At 46.2% G+C, this 20,810-nt stretch overlaps 1 protein-coding gene across 1 annotated transcript in view; it reads right to left on the bottom strand.

The window, feature by feature from the left end:
- The window catches only part of CFAP263 (cilia and flagella associated protein 263), a 29,125-nt gene that overhangs the window by 4,276 nt on the left and 4,039 nt on the right, over nt 1-20,810 (bottom strand). Inside the window, exons 2-7 of the mRNA XM_060788214.2 lie at nt 19,938-20,061; nt 17,769-17,930; nt 16,482-16,637; nt 13,061-13,141; nt 10,768-10,923; nt 3,156-3,263 (exon numbers count right to left, since the gene is read on the bottom strand). Coding sequence (XP_060644197.2) covers nt 3,156-3,263; nt 10,768-10,923; nt 13,061-13,141; nt 16,482-16,637; nt 17,769-17,930; nt 19,938-20,061 — 787 coding nt within the window. The remainder of the gene's footprint in view (nt 1-3,155; nt 3,264-10,767; nt 10,924-13,060; nt 13,142-16,481; nt 16,638-17,768; nt 17,931-19,937; nt 20,062-20,810) is intronic.

The raw sequence follows: 20,810 nt of genomic DNA, 5'->3' as shown, positions 1-20,810 counted from the left end.
GAACGACGAATCCGATGCTCTAAAGATCAACACACCATAGGAACCTGGAATGTAAGATCTATGAGCCAGGGCAAATTGGATGTTGTTATTGGTGAGATGTCAAGACTCAAGATAGACATTCTGGGGGTCAGCGAACTGAAATGGACTGGAATGGGCCACTTCACATCAGATGACCACCAGATCTACTACTGCGGACAAGAGGAACATCGAAGAAATGGAGTAGCCTTCATAATTAATAAGAAATTCGCTAAAGCGGTGCTTGGATACAACCCAAAAAATGACAGAATGATCTCAATTCGAGTGCAAGGAAAGCCTTTCAACATTACAGTGATCCAAATATACGCCCCAACCACAGCTGCTGAAGAAGCAGAAGTAGATCAGTTCTATGAGGATCTGCAGGACCTACTGGATAATACACCAAAAAGAGACATTATTTTCATTACAGGAGACTGGAATGCCAAGGTGGGAAGTCAAATGACAACTGGGATCACAGGCAAGCATGGTCTGGGAGAACAAAATGAAGCGGGACGCAGGCTGATAGAATTCTGCCAGGAAAACTCGCTGTGTATAACGAATACTCTCTTCCAACAACCTAAAAGACGGCTTTACACATGGACCTCACCAGACGGTCAGCACCGAAATCAGATTGACTACATCCTTTGCAGCCAAAGGTGGCGGACATCCATCCAGTCGGTGAAAACAAGACCTGGGGCTGACTGTAGCTCAGATCACGAACTTCTTATTGCCCAATTTAGATTAAAACTAAAGAGATCAGGGAAAATACACAGACCAGTCAGATATGATCTCACTAACATTCCTAGCGAATATACAGTGGAAGTGAAGAACAGATTTGAAGGACTAGATTTAGTAAACAGAGTCCCAGAAGAACTATGGACAGAAGTCCGCGACATTGTTCAGGAGGCGGCAACAAAGTACGTTCCAAAGAAAAAGAAAACCAAGAAGGCAAAATGGTTGTCTGCTGAGACACTGGAAGTAGCCCAAGAAAGGAGGAAAGCAAAAGGAAACAGTGAAAAGGGGAGATATGCCCAGTTAAATGCGCAATTCCAGAGGTTAGCCAGAAAAGATAAGGAACTATTTTTAAATAAGCAATGCATGGAAGTGGAAGAAGACAACAGAATAGGAAGGACAAGAGACCTCTTCCAGAAAATTAGAAACATTGGAGGTAAATTTCAGGCAAAAATTGGTATGATAAGAAACAAAGATGGCAGGGACCTAACAGAAGCTGAAGAGATCAAGAGAAGGTGGCGAGACTATACAGAAGATCTGTATAGGAAGGATAATAATATCGAGGATAGCTTTGACGGTGTGGTGAATGAATTAGAACCAGACATCCTGAGGAGTGAGGTGGAATGGGCCTTAAGAAGCATTGCTAACAACAAGGCAGCAGGAGACGACGGAATCCCAGCTGAACTGTTTAAAATCTTAAAAGATGATGCTGTCAAGGTGATGCATGCCATTTGCCAGCAAATATGGAAAACACAAGAATGGCCATCAGACTGGAAAAAATCAACTTATATCCCCATACCAAAAAAGGGAAATGCGAAAGATTGCTCAAACTTCCGTACAGTGGCCCTTATTTCTCATGCCAGTAAGGTAATGCTCAAGATCCTGCAAGGAAGACTCCAGCAATACATGGAGCGAGAGTTGCCAGATGTTCAAGCTGGGTTTAGAAAAGGTAGAGGAACGAGAGACCAGATTGCCAATATCCGCTGGATAATGGAGAAAGGCAGGGAGTTTCAGAAAAACATCTACTTCTGCTTCATTGACTATTCTAAAGCCTTTGATTGTGTGGATCATAATAAATTGTGGCAAGTTCTTGGTGGGATGGGCATCCCAAGCCCCCTTCCCTCTCTCCTGAGGAATCTGTACAAGGACCAAGTAGCAACAGTCAGAACTGACCACGGAACAACAGACTGGTTCAAGATTGGGAAAGGCGTCCGGCAAGGCTGCATCCTCTCACCCAACCTTTTTAACTTGTATGCAGAACACATCATGCGAGGATGTGCGGGGCTGGATGAATGCAAAGCTGGGGTGAAAATGGCTGGAAGAAACATTCACAACCTCAGATATGCAGATGACACCACTCTGATGGCCGAAAGCGAGGAGGAGCCGAGGAGCCTTCTCATCAAGGTGGGAGAAGAAAGCGCAAAAGCCGGGTTGCAGCTAAACGTCAAAAAAACCAAGATTATGGCAACAAGAATGATTGACAACTGGAAAATAGAGGGAGAAACCGTGGAGGCCGTGACAGACTTTGTATTTCTAGGTGCAAAGATGAGTGCAGATGCAGACTGTGGCCAGGAAATCAGAAGACGCTTCCTTCTTGGGAGGAGAGCAATGTCCAGTCTCGATAAAATAGTGAAGAGTAGAGACATCAGACTTGCAATAAAGATCCGCCTGGTCAAAGCCATGGTATTCCCTGTAGTCACCTACGGATGTGAGAGCTGGACCTTAGGGAAGGCTGAGCGAAGGAAGATCGATGCTTTTGAGCTGTGGTGCTGGAGGAAAGTGCTGAGAGTGCCTTGGACTGCGAGAAGATCCAACCAGTCCATCCTCCAGGAAATAAAGCCCGGCTGCTCACTGGAGGGAAAGATACTAGAGACAAAGTTGAAGTACTTTGGCCACATCATGAGGAGACAGGAAAGCCTAGAGAAGACAATAATGCTGGGGAAAGTGGAAGGCAAAAGGAAGAGGGGCCGACCAAGGGCAAGATGGATGGATGGCATCCTTGAAGTGACTGGACTGACCTTGAAGGAGCTGGGGGTGGTGACGGCCGACAGGGAGCTCTGGCGTGGGCTGGTCCATGAGGTCACGAAGAGTCGGAGACGACTGAACGAATGAACAACATTATTATTATTATTATTATTATTATTACTATTATTAAGCAGAGGCTGGATGGCCATCTGTTAGGGGTGCTTTGATGGTGCTTCTCCTTCCTGGCAGAAAGGGGCTGGACCGGATGCCCTCTGGGAACTCCTTCCGGCAATAGGAATTCATGCCCCTGTTTTGGAAGAGGGGCTCAGCCCTTTAACATTTCACCCCAAAACAGGATGTGGATCCATCTCCAAATGGCCCCTGGCACCCCCATCCGCTTTCTGGTGCGGCCGCAAAGGCCTCCAAGACCGCTTCCCGCGTACTTTCTCAGCGAGGGCAGCTTCGTGGTCAATCCTGTCCAGGATCTCCTTCCTCTGGGCAATGTCCTTCACCAGGTGGGCAGCCATGGCGGTGGCTGTCTGCAGCTTTTTCTGAAAGACAACAACAGGGACCACATGATGGCCAACGCTCACGAAAATGGGGTCCGCAAGGAATAGGTTTCGAATTGGTTTTGAAGGCGTGGACTACCAAGGCCAGATCTGGCATCTCAAGGTATGGGCGCAAGTTTGAGTTGTGCAAAGGTGCTCCTGGTCACTACCCACATCTGGGCATCCAGGGTCAGCAACGAGTCCAGGATCACCCCCAGACTGCAGACCTGTGTCGATAGTGTAAGACTGTAGGATCTATCTAGCAATATTAAATGACCACTCACAAGCCGGTTTTGCTTTGAAATGGATATATTGCTTGTATCTCTGCAGCAAAGAAAGACATGACTGACTTTTTCCCACCACTACTTCCTTTTATACACCTTTACTGCCCAACTCCCCCCTCTTGTCAGTTTCCTTATTAGAGCTTGTTGCTTCACAAGTTCCCATACAAGGTTTCCAGCGCCCTTTACTGGCTTCAAAATGTCACAGAGAGATCATTGATTTAGCCAGGATGATTCAGTCAGGATGTCACGGAGGGAATTTGTGATGTCTTCATGCCATCAGAAATTAACTCCTGACAGATAGGGGGGATGCGGCCCCATCCAGCACAAGCTGCAATCCCATACCCTAATCCACTTTACGACTGTCCAGGAGGGCCTCTGTCTTGTCCGGATTTAGCTTGTTTCAGCTTGTTGGCCCTCATCCAGCCCATCACTGATGACAGCCAGTTCAGGATCAGAATGGCATCCTTGGCTTTTGGTAGAAAGGAGTAGTAGAGCTGGGTGTCATTCTCGTAAGACACCAAACTCCAGATGATCTCTCCCAGTGGTTTCAGGTAAACAGCATGGGGGAGAGAATTGAGCCCTGAGGGACCCCAGCCAGGGAGTCAAACAGGAGTCCTCCAGCTCCACCATCTGGGTCCGACCCTCTAGGAAGGACCAGAGTCAGTTGTTTTGATACTGTTGGCATTGAATTGTTGCCTGTGTTAGCCGCCCTGAGTCCCCCCTCAGGGGTGAGAAGGGCGGGATAGAAAAGGTCCAAGCCCCATCCCAGAGACATGGCCCAGAAGAAGGCCATGGTCAATGGTATCAAAAGTCACTGAGAGGTCCAGGAGAACAAGAAGGGACACACTCCCGCTGTGTTGTGGCTGAGCTATTTTCTGACGATGAGGATGATGGGATTCAGCTTCCTGCTGGGATTCAGCTTCCTGGCTCTTTGTCTGTGCCTCAAATCTCTGAGCCTGCTTCTGAGGCTCCCACAGACAATAAAGTGTCCACCAGAAAGGAATTTTAACGAAGGAGATAGCAAGCAGGTGCCTTCCCACGCTGATACCGAAAGTGTAGATAGTGACTTGACCCGGCAAGCGCGTCTTGATCTGCAGGTCAAGCGGAGTTCTCGTCTGGCCAGCAGACGAGAAGCCAGCTCGGTGAAAGGTCATCACAATGCTTTTATTATGATGAGAGCCTAATGTTTTCATGTTAGAAAGGTATTTAGGCCTCTTGCAAACCCTGGGAAAGCGTCAGTTCAACGTAGCTTACTAGCCTGAAAGCTTCATGGAATAACCTTAGCCTGGAAAGCAGTACACTTGGGATTTCTTGCATTGTGATTCATGGTGCAATTGTTTCATTGGTTGTACCTGGGACTCTGGTTTGAACTTTGCCAATAGGATTGTGTCTCCTGCTTTTACCTGAAGATCTTTGAAACTATATTTTGCTTTTAACCTTAATCATTGGAACTTTGCAATGCTTATTCTTTATTTTGACTTGGATTTTTTCCTCAATAAACTATAAAACTACAGCTCTTGTGTGGTGGTGTTTGGAAGCAAGGTGAAGCTTACTCTGAGTTGCAACACCCTGTCTAGCTCTCTTTGGAGATCATCCTCCATGGTGACTAATGCCATTTCAGTTCCACAGCCTGGTATTGTGCCTGGTTTTGTTGTGAGCCCTTTTGAGTCTCTTTTTTAAAGAGAGGAAAAGCAGGATATAAATGATAATGATGGTCATGAAGATGATGGTAAGTATATAAATAAAAATGTAATGTTCGTTTGTGGGATTAACATAACTCAATAACCACTGGATGAACTGACACCAAATTTGGACACAAAACACCTATCAGGCCAACGAGTGACCATCACTCATAAAAATACTGAGAAACACAGCGGAAAGGGAATTAAAAAGTCAAAAAAGCAAAAAGATGCTACCGCGCATGCACAAAACCAACTTCCCCTGCAAACAAAACACACAAAAGCATATCCACACCCAGCATCCCCGAGACCAGCGGTTCTCAACCTGGGGGTCGCGACCCTCGGAGGGGTCATTCGCCAATTCTAGAGGGGTCGCGGCATGATCTCGTTAGGCCCCGCCTCCTCCTGCAGGCCACATGCGCCCACAACGGTGCGCCAAACAGATACCAAGGCCTTCGCAGAAGCTACTGGAAGGGTGCGTGTAAGAGAGAGGAAGGGAAGAGAGTACGGAGAATGGAAGTGTGAGTCTAAGAAAGAGAGGCAGGGAAGGAAAGGAAAGAGAGGAGAGAAAGTGCCTGGCTGCATGTTTCCTTGGACCTGGAGGGCTTTCCTCTTGCCTAGTGGGCAGGCTCTGGCAGGGCCGGCACTTCTCCATTAGCAGGCTGTGCCTCCGCCCCTCAGTCCTCTCTCTCTCTGGCCCTCCATGCTTGTCTTTTTCTCCTGCATGGGTGGCGAGGCCTCCTGGCTCCATACAGCTGCCTTCCCTTCCTGGCTGGAGAGCCCAAGAAGAGCGAGTGGGGGAAGATGCCCTGGGAGCATGCATTCAGGGGCTGCCCTCCTTCCCTGTATGAGGCCTCTTCCCCTGTTGTGGCTGAGCTATTTTCTGACAATGAGGATGATGGGATTCAGCTTCCTGCTATTTTCTGACAATGAGGATGATGGGATTCAGCTTCCTTTCTGGCTCTTTGTCTGTGTCTCAAATCTCTGAGCCTGTTTCTGAGGCTCCCACAGACAGTGCAGTGTCAACACAGCTGTTTCCACCAGAAAGGAATTTTAACAAAGGAGATCGCAAGCAGGTGTCTTCCCACGCTGATACCGAAAGTGTAGATAGTGACTTGACCCGTGAAGCTCGTCTTGATCTCCGGGTCAGGAGGAGTTCATGTCTGGCAAGCAGACGAGAAGCCAGCTCAGTGAAAGGGCGTCGCAATGCTTTTATGATGATGAGAGCCTAATGTTTTCATGTTAGAAAGGTATTTAGGCCTCTTGCAAACTCTGTGGAAACGTCAGTTCAACGAAGCTTACTAGCCTGAAAGCTTCATGGAATAACTTTAGCCTGGAAAGTGGCATGCTTGGGATTTCTTACATTGTGATTCATGGGGCAATTGTTTCATTGCTTGTACATGGGACTCTGGTTTGAACTTTGCCAATAGGATTATGTCTCCTGTTTTTACCTGAACATCTTTGGAACTATATTGTTCTGTCGCCACTGGGTCCGAACAAAATATCTTTATTCTATAGAACGCACACTTTAAACCCAGTGGGAAGCCGGGGTGCCCGAAGAGAGATTGTTAGAGACTTCCAGAAGTAATGGGCTTTAGAGTTCTTTCAAGGTACAAAAAAGTCTTTATTAAGGAACAAATCTTCAAACAACACTTCAAAGCTTTCTTATACTAGTCTTTAAGAGACTGGCACTGACTTGGTTTAACTATACTATCTCTACATGAAGAAGAACCCTTTGTAATCTCTCCCAGGCCGTCCATCACCTTGGCCTTGCTGGTCTGGGTAATACTGCCAATCCCCAAATGCGTCTGGAAACCGAGTAACCTACCAGACGAAGCTAGAAGATGTTTAGCTGGAATTCTGTGGTTCTGCAGTGCTGTCCTGTGGAAACTTCAGGGCTGTTTTCCCCTCTGGTGCTGTGAGGCTGAGAGGCTGTGAGCTCTCAGCCAGAGCCTTTGGGACCTTTTCCTTCTGTTTCCCTGGAACTGGATGGTCACTGGATGACCCCGGATCACCTTTGGATGATCCCCGGATGGCTGTTTCTACTTCCCCGGAAGATTTTGAGGAATGAAGCCTTTCCTACGGGACTAGCTGATCTGCGTCCTATAGACTTCCTTGTGTGACTGACTGAAAAATGGCCCCTTCCCTCCAAAAAAACCCAGAGAGGGACGGGACCGGGGATCCTAACTATGATTGACAGGTGGCTTGCCCTATGAATGCAGCCAAAGGAAGCCACCTATCTGCAAAGTCCCTGCAACTTAGGACTATTAACAAACAAATTTGGAGCTCCTGGAACACTCGTTCCAGAACAATATTCTGCTTTTAACCTTAATCCTTGGAATTTTGCAATGCTTATTCTTTATTTTGACTTGGATTTTCTCCCCAATAAAATATAAAACTACAGCTCTTGTGTGGTGGCATTTGGCAGCAAGGTGAAGCTTACTCTGAGTTGCAACATCCCCCATGCGCTTGCCAGCACCGGAGCGCGTCCCTCTCCCGGCATTGCCAAGCACCCTGAATATGTGCACCCAGGACCTCTTCCCTGTGCGCTTAGAAAGAAGAGAGGGAAGGAAGGAAGGGAGGAAGGAAAGAAAGAGAAGGAAGGAGAGAAATAAAGAAGAGAAAGAGGGAGGAAAGGTTGGCCACAGCAACCCATGGTGGGTACATCTAGTAATAAATACAATGACTGTGGGCAGAGGTGGGTCCTCTAGTAAAGCGCATTGCTGACCTACCAGGTGAAAGCAGAGAAAGGCTTTCCTGCATTCAGCAGACCTTGAGGAGCAGAAAGAGATCCCCCCAAAGCTGGGTATCTGGAATCTAAGGGGGAGTGCAAACCTCCTTCTAGGCAGAGCAGTTCCTTTCCCTCAAGGCCACCCATTTCCCACATTCCGTGACAGTCGCCATCCCTCCAGATGGTGAGCCAGGGGTGTGGGAAGCTCCCTTTGCTGTGCGGTTCTGCACAGATGGCAGCGTTCACTTCCTACGACATCCTTCCTGCCAGCTGCTCTGATCCCATCGCTCTTGACTTGCATCCACTATCATTTCCTTTGTAAACAGTCCTTCGGGGCACAGGCATTCATCCCTTCGTTCCCAGTATTTTTGCATCACTTTTAGACGGACATCCTTCCTGCCAGCTGCTCTGATCCCATTGCTCTTGACTTGCATCCACTATCATTTCCTTTGTAAACAGTCCTTCAGGGCACAGGCATTCATCCCTTCATTCCCAATATTTCTGCACCATCTTTAAACACAAAGCCTCCCCAAGATGTGATGTGTGGATTGAATGAAATTGTATGCTGGGGTCTGGCAAAAGACTGAAAAATGAAGTCTAAAAGACTGCAAAAGGAGCCAAAGAATCCATAAACTGCTGAACTGTGATAAAAAAAAGTTGCTGGCATTGCTGATCCCTTGAATTGCGGTGGGAAACAACATGTTTACACCGTCAATGACTCTTGAAGTCAGCGGTTCTCAACCTTCCAAATGCCTCATGTTGTGGTGAGCCCCAATCATAAAATTAATTTCTTTGCTATTTCATAACTATAATTTTGCTCCTGTTATGAATCTTAACATAAATCTGATATTTACAGCTCAGATTCCCCAACAGTGGTCCCTGGTCAAAGTAACCCCTGGTCAAAAAAAGGTTGGGAACCACTGCTTTAACCCTTGTTGTAAGGCTGTTCCTGGGGCAAAACAGGACACTTTTAGCCCAACATCACTTGGATTCCCATCCTGCCCTGAGAGTATAATATTAAATTAGCCCCTTCCCTTCTGCGGTAAACTGAAAACATGGCTTTTTGAACAAGCCTTTGGGAACCTAGCACAATAGATAAACACAGAATTATGTGAAATCAAATACTGGAATGGCTCAGATGATGTTTTTGGACGGCCAGGCTAATAGTGAAGTTAGTGGTTTTATATGTTTTTAAAGGTTTTAATGTATGTGTCTTATAATTCTGGTTGCTTCCGCCTCATAGGAAACCTGCTACAAAACAGGAGCTTTTTTGTTGAGTTCCAGGGCCAGAGAAGCAGATGGCGGAAACAGAAGAGCGGCCTGCCTCAGGGGAGCGTGCTTGCTCCATCCATGTTCAACATCTACACAAATGACCAGCCACTGCCAGAAGGGACAGAGAGCTTCATCTATGCAGATGATCGTGCCATTACCGCTCAAGCAGGGAGCTTTGAGATGGTAGAACAGAAGCTCTCCGAAGCTCTAGGTGCTCTTACTGCCTACTACAGGAAAAGCCAGCTGATCCCTAATCCATCTAAAACACAGACATGTGCTTTTCATCTCAAGAACAGAGAAGCATCCTGAGCTCTGAGGATTACCTGGGAAGGAATCCCACTGGAGCATTGCAACGCACCCAAATACCTGGGAGGAGTCACTCTGGACCGTTCTCTGACCTACAAGAAGCACTGCCTGAACATCAAGCAAAAAGTGGGTGCTAGAAACAATATCATATGAAAGCTGACTGGCACAACCTGGGGATCACAACCAAACACAGTGAAGACATCTGCCCTTGCGCTATGCTACTCTGCTGCTGAGTACGCATGCCCAGTGTGGAACACATCTCACCACGCTAAAACAGTGGACATGGCTCTTAATGAGACATGCTGCATTATCACGGGGTGTCTGCGCCCTACACCACTGGAGAAACTACACTGCTTAGCCAGTATTGCACCACCTGACATCCGCTGGGAAGTAGCAACCAATAGTGAAAGGACCAAGGCAGAGACATCTCCAGCTCATCCCTTGTTTGGGTATCAGCCAGCACGTCAACGACTTAAATCAAGAAATAGTTTTCTAAGATCTATAGAGACACTTGCTGGAACACCTCAGCAAGCAAGAGTCCAAAAGTGGCAGGCTCAAACCCAGAACCTCAACCAATGGCTGATACCAAATGAGAGACTCCCCCCTGGGCACACAGAAGAAGACTGGGCGACTTGGAAGGCGCTGAACAGACCGCGCTCTGGCACCACGAGATGCAGAGCCAACCTCAAGAAATGGGGCCACAAAGTGGACTCCACGACGTGTGAGTGTGGAGAAGAGCAAACCACTGACCACCTGCTGCAATGCACCCTGAGCCCTGCCACATGCACAAGGGAGGACCTCCTTGCGGTAACACCAGAAGCACTCCAAGGGGCCAGATACTGGTCAAAGGACATTTAATCCACTACCAAGTTTGCAAGTTTTTTTTGTTTGTTTTGTTTCGTTAAAAATGTAATACAACTGTTTGGTTGCTCCTGACACGATAAATAAATAAATAAAATTTATAATTCTGCTTTAAGTGTTTATTGTAATCTTTATGTTGTTTTAATGGCATTGAATAGCTGCCTATGTTGTAAAGATGCCTTGAGTCACCTTTGGGTTAGAGAAAGGTGAGGGAGAAATACTGTAAATAAATTAATAACAAAACAAAACTACCATCCACGAGACTACTGGTATCCCAGGGCTGGAAAGAGGCCCACAGGGCACTAAATGCAACCTCTCCAGGGAAAGCGGTGGGAAGCCCAGGCCAGAGATGGGGAGGCAGGCTGTGCGCTTACCCTGTGGAAGTTGAGGACCTGCAAAGTGTTGGCCACCATCATCTTCAGCTGCAGCAGCTCCTGGTTCCGCTCGTCGATCTTCTCCAGGAACTGGGCGTTCTCGATCTTCAGCTGCTGGAAATCCACCTCGTGGAGGGCCTCCCCCAGCTCCTCTTTCTGCAGGTGGACCAAGAACAGCAAGCTCAGCAGGACAGAAGCCTGTCACCGGAGCCGAGGGAGGTTTTATTTGTCCATGGGCGCAGTGTGTGTGGGCTCTGGCATCCTCCATGTTGTGGACTACTCTTCTGCTTCTGAGGAGGAGGAGGAGGTAGAACAGGAGGAGGCTGAAGAGGTAGCACTTGGGGATTTGGGGCCAAATGTTGAGGAGGAGGAAGAAGGCGAGGAAAACATACTACAAGTCCCTACGTTTCAAGAATAGCATACTACAGGGAAAACCAGCTGATTCCTAATTCATCTAAAACACAGACATGTGCCTTTCATCTCAAGAACAGAGAAGCATCCCGAGCTCTGAAGATCACCTGGGAAGGAATCCCACGGGAGCATTGCAGCGCACCCAAATACCTGGGAGTCACTCTGGACCGTGCTCTGACCTACAAGAAGCACTGCCTGAACATCAAGCAAAAAGTGGGTGCTAGAAACAATATCATACGAAAGCTGACTGGCACAACCTGGGGATCACAACCAGATACAGTGAAGACATCTGCCCTTGTGCTGTGCTACTCTGCTGCTGAGTATGCATGCCCAGTGTGGAACACATCTCACCATACTAAAACAGTGGATGTGGCTCTTAATGAGACATGCCGCATTATCACGGGGTGTCTGCGCCCTACACCACTGGAGAAATTACACTGCTTAGCTGGTATTGCACCACCTGACATCTGCCGGGAAGTAGCAGCCAATAGTGAAAGGACCAAGGCAGAGACATCTCCAGCTCACCCCCTGTTTGGGTATCAGCCAGCACGCCGACTTAAATCTAGAAATAGTTTTCTAAGATCTACAGAGACCCTCGCTGGAACACCCCAGCAAGCGAGAGTCCAAAAGTGGCAGGCTCAAACCCAGCACCTCAACCAATGGCTGATACCAAATGAGAGACTCCCCCCTGGGCACACAGAAGACTGGGCGACTTGGAAGGCATTGAACAGACTGCGTTCTGGCACCATGAGATGCAGAGCCAACCTTCAGAAATGGGGCTACAAAGTAGAATCCTCGACATGCGAGTGCGGAGAAGAGCAAACCACTGACCACCTGCTGCAATGCATCCTGAGCCTTGCCACATGCACAATGGAGGACCTTCTTGCAGCAACACCAGAAGCATTCCAAGTGGCCAGATACTGGTCAAAGGACATTTAACCAGCTACCAAACTCACAAGTTGTGTATTTTTCTGTTTGTTTGCTTTGTTGTGTTAGACTGGTTGTTCTGACACGACAAATAATAAGAATAGCAAAGGGCAAAAGAAGAAAGAAGTTTAACTAGAATTACGGCACAAATGCTGAGCAATCAGACCTCGCCCTAGGAACATCTGTGCTGGGAGCTCAGGGCTATACATTAGCAGTGAAGCCAGTAGTCAGTGCTGGTAGCAACCGACCTACTTGGTGTGTGTGTGTGTGTTCTGGTCTCCGTGCTACAGCTCCAGCACTGGCTAGGCTCCAGACTTCTTGCCAAGGACTCTTTTGTTTCCCTAGAGAACGACACCTCTGCACCATCCTGGCAACTCTGTGGAATGTGACCTTCACTAACTTCTGGAGACATAAACTGATTATTTTCAGGACTCAAAATCTCATGTTGGCTCACAGGCCTAGCATTCCCATGATCCACCTTCACATTGACATTGGTATCAGCCACATAGACTGAACTGGCTGAACTACAACTGTCTTTTACGTTTATTTCGAGAGATTTCGAGAGAGAGATTCAGCAAAGGAGATGAAGAAATGTGCCAATATAGCTTTGTTGCTGTGAGATTAACAATTGCAAAATCTTGGAAGGGGGAAAGAAAGAGTAACTCATAAACAATGGAGAGAAAAACTATTATAAATGGCCGAGGTAACAAACAGTATTTGGGGAGGAAACAATGAAGAGTTTGCCCAAAATAACGAGGCTGGCATTTGGATATTTGGAAAGGAAGATAAATGTAGACTTAGGGGAATTGTGATGTGGCAACTCCTAGTGAAGGAAGCGGGGCGTGGCTCACTCCCTGTCGCCCATCATCATACACCTAGGAGCCAGTATGCCAGTTCCTTGCCTTGGGACAGACCCACTTTCTCCAGGAAAGGGCCGCCAAGGGGAAGTAGGTACCTGTTTCAGCTGCAGCTGCATCTTCTTCTTCTGGACTTTGAGGGCATCGTTTTTCAAGCGGATCTTCTCTTTCAAGACGTCCTGTAACAGCAAAAGCCGCCCGGTTTAATTCCCAGCATCGCTCCCGAGGTCTGGCTCTCAGGCCCTTTCAACACAGCTGTATAAAATCCAGATTACCTGCTTTGAACTGGATTATATGGCAGTTATATGGATTATAATTGTGTTGTGCCTCTGCTTGTAGTCTGTCTGCGTGATCTTCCCGCAGCAGCTGAGGATGTGATCTATTGTCGAAGGCTTTCATGGCCGGAATCACTGGGTTGTTGTAGGTTTTTTCGGGCTATATGGCCATGGTCTAGAGGCATTCTCTCCTGACGTTTTGCCTGCATCTATGGCAAGCATCCTCAGAGGTAGTGAGGTCTGTTGGAACTAGGAAACATCAGGAGAGAATGCCTCTAGACCAGTGATGGGCAACCTTTTGAGCTTGGTGTGTCAAAATTTGCCAAAAACTAGAGCATAACTTAGGTGGGGTGTCAACTTCGAGAAAAAAACCCCATAATTTTGCAATATTTATAGTTTAAATAAGAAAAATGTATATTCCATGCTGAGTTATGGAGTGAACAATGCTCAAATGTGCAGATGTTAAATATGTAGAGCCTTTTACAAATTTAAGGATGGAATTAGATTAGCTCTTATAAGGTGTACTTCCCTGTATGCAGCCGCATGTGGCCGCATGTCATCAAAAATAGCCATGTGTGTCAGTGCTGACACACATGTCATAGGTTCACCATCACGGCTCTAGACCATGGCCATATAGCCCAAAAAAACCTACAACAACCTGATGTGATCTATTGTTTCATCTGCTTCCTTGCAGAGTCTACACTTGATAATAATATTATCAATTTTAATAATAATAATAATAATAATAATCAACACTGTCAGGCAATCCAGTTCAAAGCAGGAAATGTGGATAACCTGCCTTTATATTCTGGATTATATGAGAGTGTTGAATAATAATATTATTTATTATTATTATTATCATTATTAATATTATTATTATCAAGTGTAGACTCTGCAAGGAAGCAGATGAAACAATAGATCACGCCCTCAGTTGCTGCAAGAAGATTGTGCAGACAGACTACAAGCAGAGGCACAACACCCTTGCTCAGATGATTCATTGGAACTTGTGCCACAAACACCATCTGCCTGCAACAAAGAACTGGTGGGATCACAAGCCTAAAAGTTACAGAGAATGAATACATCAAGCTACTCTAGGACTTCCGGATTCAGACAGACAGAGTTTTGGAGCACAAGACTCCTGACCTCACAATCATGTTAAAAAACAAAGTATGGATCATTGATGTTGCAATCTCAGGTGAAAGCAGGATTGCAGAGAAACAACTGGAAAAGCTGACATGATATGAAGATTTAAAGATTGAACTGCAAAGACTCTGGCACAAGCCAGTCAAGGGGGTCCCAGTGGTGATCGGCACACTGGGTGCAGTGCCTCAAGACCTTGGCCTGCACTTAAAAACAATCAGCACTGACAGGGGCGGCTCATCCATTACGCGAAGTAAGCGGTCGCAGAACACTTTTTTTTTTGCCAGGGGCGCAGAGGCGCCTCTGTAAATGCCCCTCGACCGCCACTTGAGGAGCGCCCCCTCAGCTCACAACAGCCCTAGCAGTCCGGGGGGAGCCTCGGCTTTCTTGGGATCCTCTTCCCAAAGGGGCCGGGCCCTTGAGCCTCGCCTAGCCCCTCTCGTTCCTGCTCCACCCAGCCACCAGGTGCACGAGCAGAGCCGGCGCTCAATCGTTCACCGCGTTTGATCCCTTCCCCATGACCGGCTCCCTTTCCCGATCCCCTGGCGCTCCACCCGCCTCCTCTCCTCTCCCCAATCCGCGGGTGGGCGAAAGGGCGGAGCCACCACATCTGGCCTGCTTTGGGTCCGGAGGTGTGTCTGAAGACCCCAGCGTGCGTACCAAAAGTCGCCTCTTCTCCTGACTTTCTCTTCAGCTATTGGGACAAAGAGAGAGAGAGAGAGAGAGAGAGAGACCCTCCAGCTGGAGGTATCTCCCACCTCCGCTCCCTCCTTTGTTTTTGCGCCTACCTTCAGGAAAGGTGGGCATCTCCACCTCTCTCTCTCTCTCAGTCCCAATGGCTGAGGAGAAAGTCAGGAGAAGAGGTGACTTTTGGTGCACACACCGGGGTCTTCAGGCACGCCTCTGGACCCAAAGCGGGCCAGGCAAGGCAGCAAGTGCGGCAAGTGTAGTTACTGGGATGCATAGTTCACCTACAATCAAAGAGCATTCTGAACTCCACCAATGATGGAACTGAAACAAATATGGCACACAGAACTCCCACGACGAACGGAAAATATATATCAATGATTGGTTGGAGGGGGGGGGGGAAGCACCAAACTACTGTTTGCTTACCGTTGAAAATTACCTAGGGCCGCCTCTGAGCGCTGACAAAATTACCATCTTGGCTGTTCCAATGTGCTTCAGTGATTGATTACATGACAATCTCTGACCAAACTCTGCATGAAATGTCCCCAGAAGCACTTTATTTTCTTGTTGTGCAATTAAATCCTTAAATTAAATTATTTTCTGTTGTGTTTTTGTGTTATGTTGTGTATATTGTATTGATGGACGTGGCCTCATGTAAACTACCCTGAGTCCCCTTGGGGAGATGGTGGCAGGGTATAAATAAAGTACTATTATTATTATTATTATTATTATCTGCTAGCTGTAAAATGCCACCTTACTGGGATATGCACTCATCATTTGCCAATACATCACACAGTCCTGGACACTTGGGAAGCATCCAACATGAGATCGAATAAAAAAGCCAGCAGAGTGACCTTGTTTGCTGTGGATTCATCTTGTAATAATAATACTTTATTATTAGACCTCTCTCCCTCTCTCCCCATGCAGACTCGGGGCAGTTGACACACCAAAAAGGCAAACATTCAATGCCTAAACTCAAATAATTCAAAATAATAACCATAAACTTGTGACAAAAGAGAAATAAACACCAAAATGGGGACCAAATATGAATAATCAAATGAACCTAATTAGACTAATAACAAAAATAAACTATGTAAACATAAAACTTAGAAAAGACAAAATACATTTTAACTATTACATCTGGCCCGGCCTGATAGGTTTTTGGATCTTTGCGTGTTATTGTCTATATGTGAGTTATATTAGTTGCATTGTTTTACTTGTTTATTTCTTTGTTGTTTTTACTGATGTGTTGTTGGGCTTGGCCTCATGTAAGTCGCTCCGAGTCCCCTTGGGGAGATGGTGGCCGGGTATAAATAAAGGTTTTTTAAAAAATATTATTATTATTATTATTATTATTATTGACCATCAAGCCCTGAGATTAGCAGACTGGTTTCAGCAGCGAAGGATCTCGGCTCACCCGGGCGTGTATCCTGTCTTCCATGTACCGTAGGACCTTGCTGGAGGCGATGATGCTCCCTTTCTTCTTGGTGATGGTCCTGATGACCTCTCGGTCAAAGTCCAGCGTAGCCTTCTTCACGTCCTTCCGGCGGATGTCCGCTTCCTCTAGGACCGCCTGCAAGGGGGGGAAACCGCACCGGAAGTGGAGGCGTGCGGCACTGCGTTTGTTCTCTGTGGAACAGCCACAACCCAGAGAGTAAACAAAAATACCGGATTTCATCACATAATAGTCGCAGAACTGTTTAGGGGTGATTCCTTCTTCTTCCCTCCCTCCCTTCTTTCTCCAAAGGCAAAGCAGTTTAAAAACTATGAAATGTAGAAGGAAGTAGGAGGAGAAGAAGAAGGAGAGAAGAAAAAGGAGGAGAAAAAGAAAAGGGAGAAAGAAAAGAAGAATTCGAAGAGTAGAAAAAGTATGAGGAGTAGAAGAAAGAGGGAAGAAAAAGGAGGAGAAGGGGGAGAAGAGAAGAAAAAAGAGGAGAAAAAGAAAAGGGAGAAGAAGAATTAGAATTAGAGGAGAAGAAAAAGAAGTAGGAGGAGGAAGATAAAAAGAAAAGAGAGGAGAAGAAGAAGGAGAGAAGAAGATGGAGAAGAAAAAGAAAAGGGAGAAGGAGGAAGTAGAATTTGAAAAGAAGAAAAAGAAGTAGGAGGAGAATGAGAAGAGAAGAAAAAGGAGAAAAAGAAAAGGGAGATGGAGAGGAAGAATTAGAAGAGAAGAAGTAGGAGAAGGAGAGAAGGGGAAGGAGAAGAAGAAGAAAAAGGAGAAGGAGAAGAGAAGAAAAAGGAGTAGGAGGAGGAGGAGAGAAGGAGAAGAAAAAGAAAAGGGAAAAGAAAAGAATTAGAAAGGAAGAAAAAGGAGTAGGAGGAGAAGGAGGGAAGAAGAAGAAGAAAGAGAAGGACAAAGGGAGAAGGAGAAGAAGAATGAGAAGAGAAGAAAAAGTAGGATGAGAAGGAGGGAAGAAAAGGGAGAAGAAGAAGAAGAAGAGAAGAAGAACAACCACCACTCAAAGGCACAGTTCTGTATGAGGCAGCCCTGTCCACAACCATAGAGCATTTTGAAGCTTCCTTACAAAGAACTGTGTCTTCACAAGGTCAGGACTAAATCCCAGGCACATCTATGGGGAAGACAATAGTGGTCATCTTGCAGAGTGGGCATGAAATGCAGCCCCTCCAGGCTGTCCTGGCTGGGCTTGCCCTGGGAGACATAGTTCAGGGCAGGACCGGTTCCGATCTCCATGGGCAGCCCTACCAGGTAGTTCTGCATGGCCTTCTCGGAGGTCTCCTTCATGCGCTGGATGTCCTCCTTGGTCTCCTCCAACTCCCGCTGGGCCAGGTCGCACTTCTGCTCCACCGTCAGGCAGATGAGGCGCTCCGAGGCGATGCGCGAGCGGGATTTGCGCCTGCCCCTTCCCTGGGGGCACAAAGGGAAAACAGAGTCACACCACAGTCTAGAGAAAGACCCAGAGCATTGGGTGGGTTGCCTTTCCACCAACAGAGTCCAGGCAGACCCCAATTGACACAGGACCCTTCTACACCGCCATATAAAATCCAGATTATCTGCTTTGAACTGGATTATATGGCAGTGTAGAAGGGGACTCGTATATTCCAGTTCAGAGAAGATAATGTGGATTATCTGGATGATATGGCAGTGTAGAAGTAGCATCAAACTGCATTCGTTCTGGATGCATCCCATGAGTCAGGCCTGCTGTCAAATGGAAGGCGGAGAGAACAGATAACAATACATCACATGGTTTTTGTCCCTGGGTTATCAATGTCATTTCGTAATTGGTTCTAATTGGGGAAAGTTTATTAAATTGCAAAAACATTGTTTCTGTCAGAGGGACATCCTGCTATTGCACATTATGTTATTATATTTTATTATTATATTATTATAATGTTATTATTACAATTATAATACATTATAATATGTCACATAATTTTTGTTCCTATGTTATCAATATCATCTCCTAATAGGTTCCATTATATTTTATGTTACATGTAATATTACTAACAATCTATATAAATCAAAATGTAATGTTTCTCTGTGGGATTAACATAACTCAAAAACCATTGGAAGAATTGACACCAAATTTGGACACAAGACACCTCTCAGGCCAACGAGTGACCATCACTCATAAAAACACTGGAAAACACAACGGAAGGGACTTAAAAGGCCAAAAAATCAAAAAGATGCTACCACGGATGCGCAAAAACAACTCTCCCAGTAAACAAAACACACAAAAGCACATCCACACCCAGAATCCCCTAGACCAGCAGTTCTCAACCAGGGGGTTGTGACCCCTGGAGGGGTTATTTGGCAATACATTACAATGCACGTGCAACACCACATATATATACGCAAACACACATATATTCACACATATATGCATATGCACACACAAAACATACAAAGGAAGGAAGGAAGGAAGGAAGGAAGGAAGGAAGGAAGGAAGGAAGGAAGGGTAGAGAAGGAAGGAGAGAGAGAAAGGAAAGAAGGAGGGAAGGAGAGAAAGAAGGAAAGAAAGAAAGGTAGAGAAAGAAGGAGGGAGAGAAAGGGAGAGAAGAAGGAGGGAGAGAAGGAGGGAAGGAGATAAAGAAGGAAAGAAAGAAGGGTAGGGAGAGAAGGAGGGAAAGAAGAAGGGAAGGAGATAAAGAAGGAAAGAAAGAAGGGTAGAGAAGGAAGGAGGGAGAGAAGGAGGGAGAGAATGAAATAAAAAAGTGAAAGAGGGAAGGAAGGAGAGAAGGAACGAAAGTGAGAAAGAGGGAGGGAAGGAAGGAAAGAGACAAGGAAGGAGGAACCAAAGAGCAAAGGAAGTGAGAAAAGAAACAGGTAGAGAAGGAAGAAAGAAGGAAAAGAAAAAGAGGGAAGGAAGGAGAGAAAGAAGGAGAGAAAGAGGAAGGTTGGCCACAGCAACGTGTGGCAGGTACAGCTAGTATTACAGTATAATTGTTCAATATATTAATATATAATACTGATATTGTACTATGATAATAATATAATATATTGTATGTATATATATCTTGTAAGCCGCACTTCGGGGTGAGAAGGGCGGCATAGAAATGTCGTAAATAAAATAAATAAATACATAAATATTATAAAAATGGGAAATTTTTATTAAACTACAAAAACTTTGTCTTTGCAGAGGGACATCATCCTGCTATAGCACGTTTTGCTCAAGTTTTTCAATGAATCTCTCATCATTGAGTCTCAACCCATTCAACCTAGTTTGTGGCAGCGACAAAAACATAGTTTCTGGAGTAGAACAACTACTTTCGAAGTAAAGACCGCACAACTAAACAGGAAATAACACTTTCAAACCAGGAACAGAAAGTTTTTCAAATGTTGTTACCTAGTGAATCATCCAATCCAGGCCCATGACCGCATCAACCGAAGCTTTAAACCAACCCTGCCACTTACATACAGCGCTGGTCCCATGTCCACCGAAGAGCTGCGCTTCTCTGGGACCTTGTCCCGCGGCTCCATCCGACTGAAGAATTTCTCAAACATGTCCGTCTCGAGCCTCAGCATGGCATTGTCGTGGCTGGGTGAAGAGGAAAGGGTCAAGGCAACCAAGTCAGTCACGCAGCTCAAAGAAAACAAGAGTCGTCTGGGCCCCCTGAACTAGAAGGAAACCTGAATGGATTAACAAGCACAAAATGCAAAATGCCCAAAATTGACATTGAGGGTGACTGATGTGACTCAGCTCGACTCTGAGTCTGAAGCTGAGCTGTTTGGGCCTTCTGAGCCTGACTTTGGCCTGCAGGATGACGAGGAGGCTGATGGTTTACAGATTCATGTACATGTTTCAGATGGGGCTGATAGTGTGGTTGCTGGAGGAGAAACAAGAAGTCAGTTCCCCAGGGAAAGGAATGTTCCTGCCGTTAGAGAGACTGATAGCGAGAGTGAAATCCCACATGGCCAGGTGGAGGATCCGTCCCAGCTGGACCCAGATAAGGGGTTGCATAGCCTTCAAGATAATGAATTAATGAGTAGACCAGATCGTTTGCAAGAAGCACTCGCTTGGACAGCAAGCAGGAAGCCAATGGTACCAAAGGTCAATGCAATGTTTTCATGTTTGCCAAAGGTATTTAGTCTTGTAGCTGACAGGCAGTTGTTGTCAGTCCAACATTGCTCTTCCCATGTTAACTTCTGGAGATTTTCCTTGGCTTTTCGTAGCACGCTTCTGACTTCCTGAGTCTGGGATTTGGGTCTTGTTTTCAACTGTTTACCATGGACTTTTGTTTGACCATTGCTAAAGGATTATGCTTCATGTTTTTGCCTTTGGATCTT

Source organism: Anolis sagrei, chromosome 8 (genome assembly GCF_037176765.1).
Source record: "Anolis sagrei isolate rAnoSag1 chromosome 8, rAnoSag1.mat, whole genome shotgun sequence".
In the NCBI taxonomy this organism is placed as follows: domain Eukaryota; kingdom Metazoa; phylum Chordata; class Lepidosauria; order Squamata; family Dactyloidae; genus Anolis; species Anolis sagrei.
The sequence above is the reverse complement of the archived record's forward strand: the minus strand, read 5'-3'. Positions and strand labels throughout refer to the sequence as shown.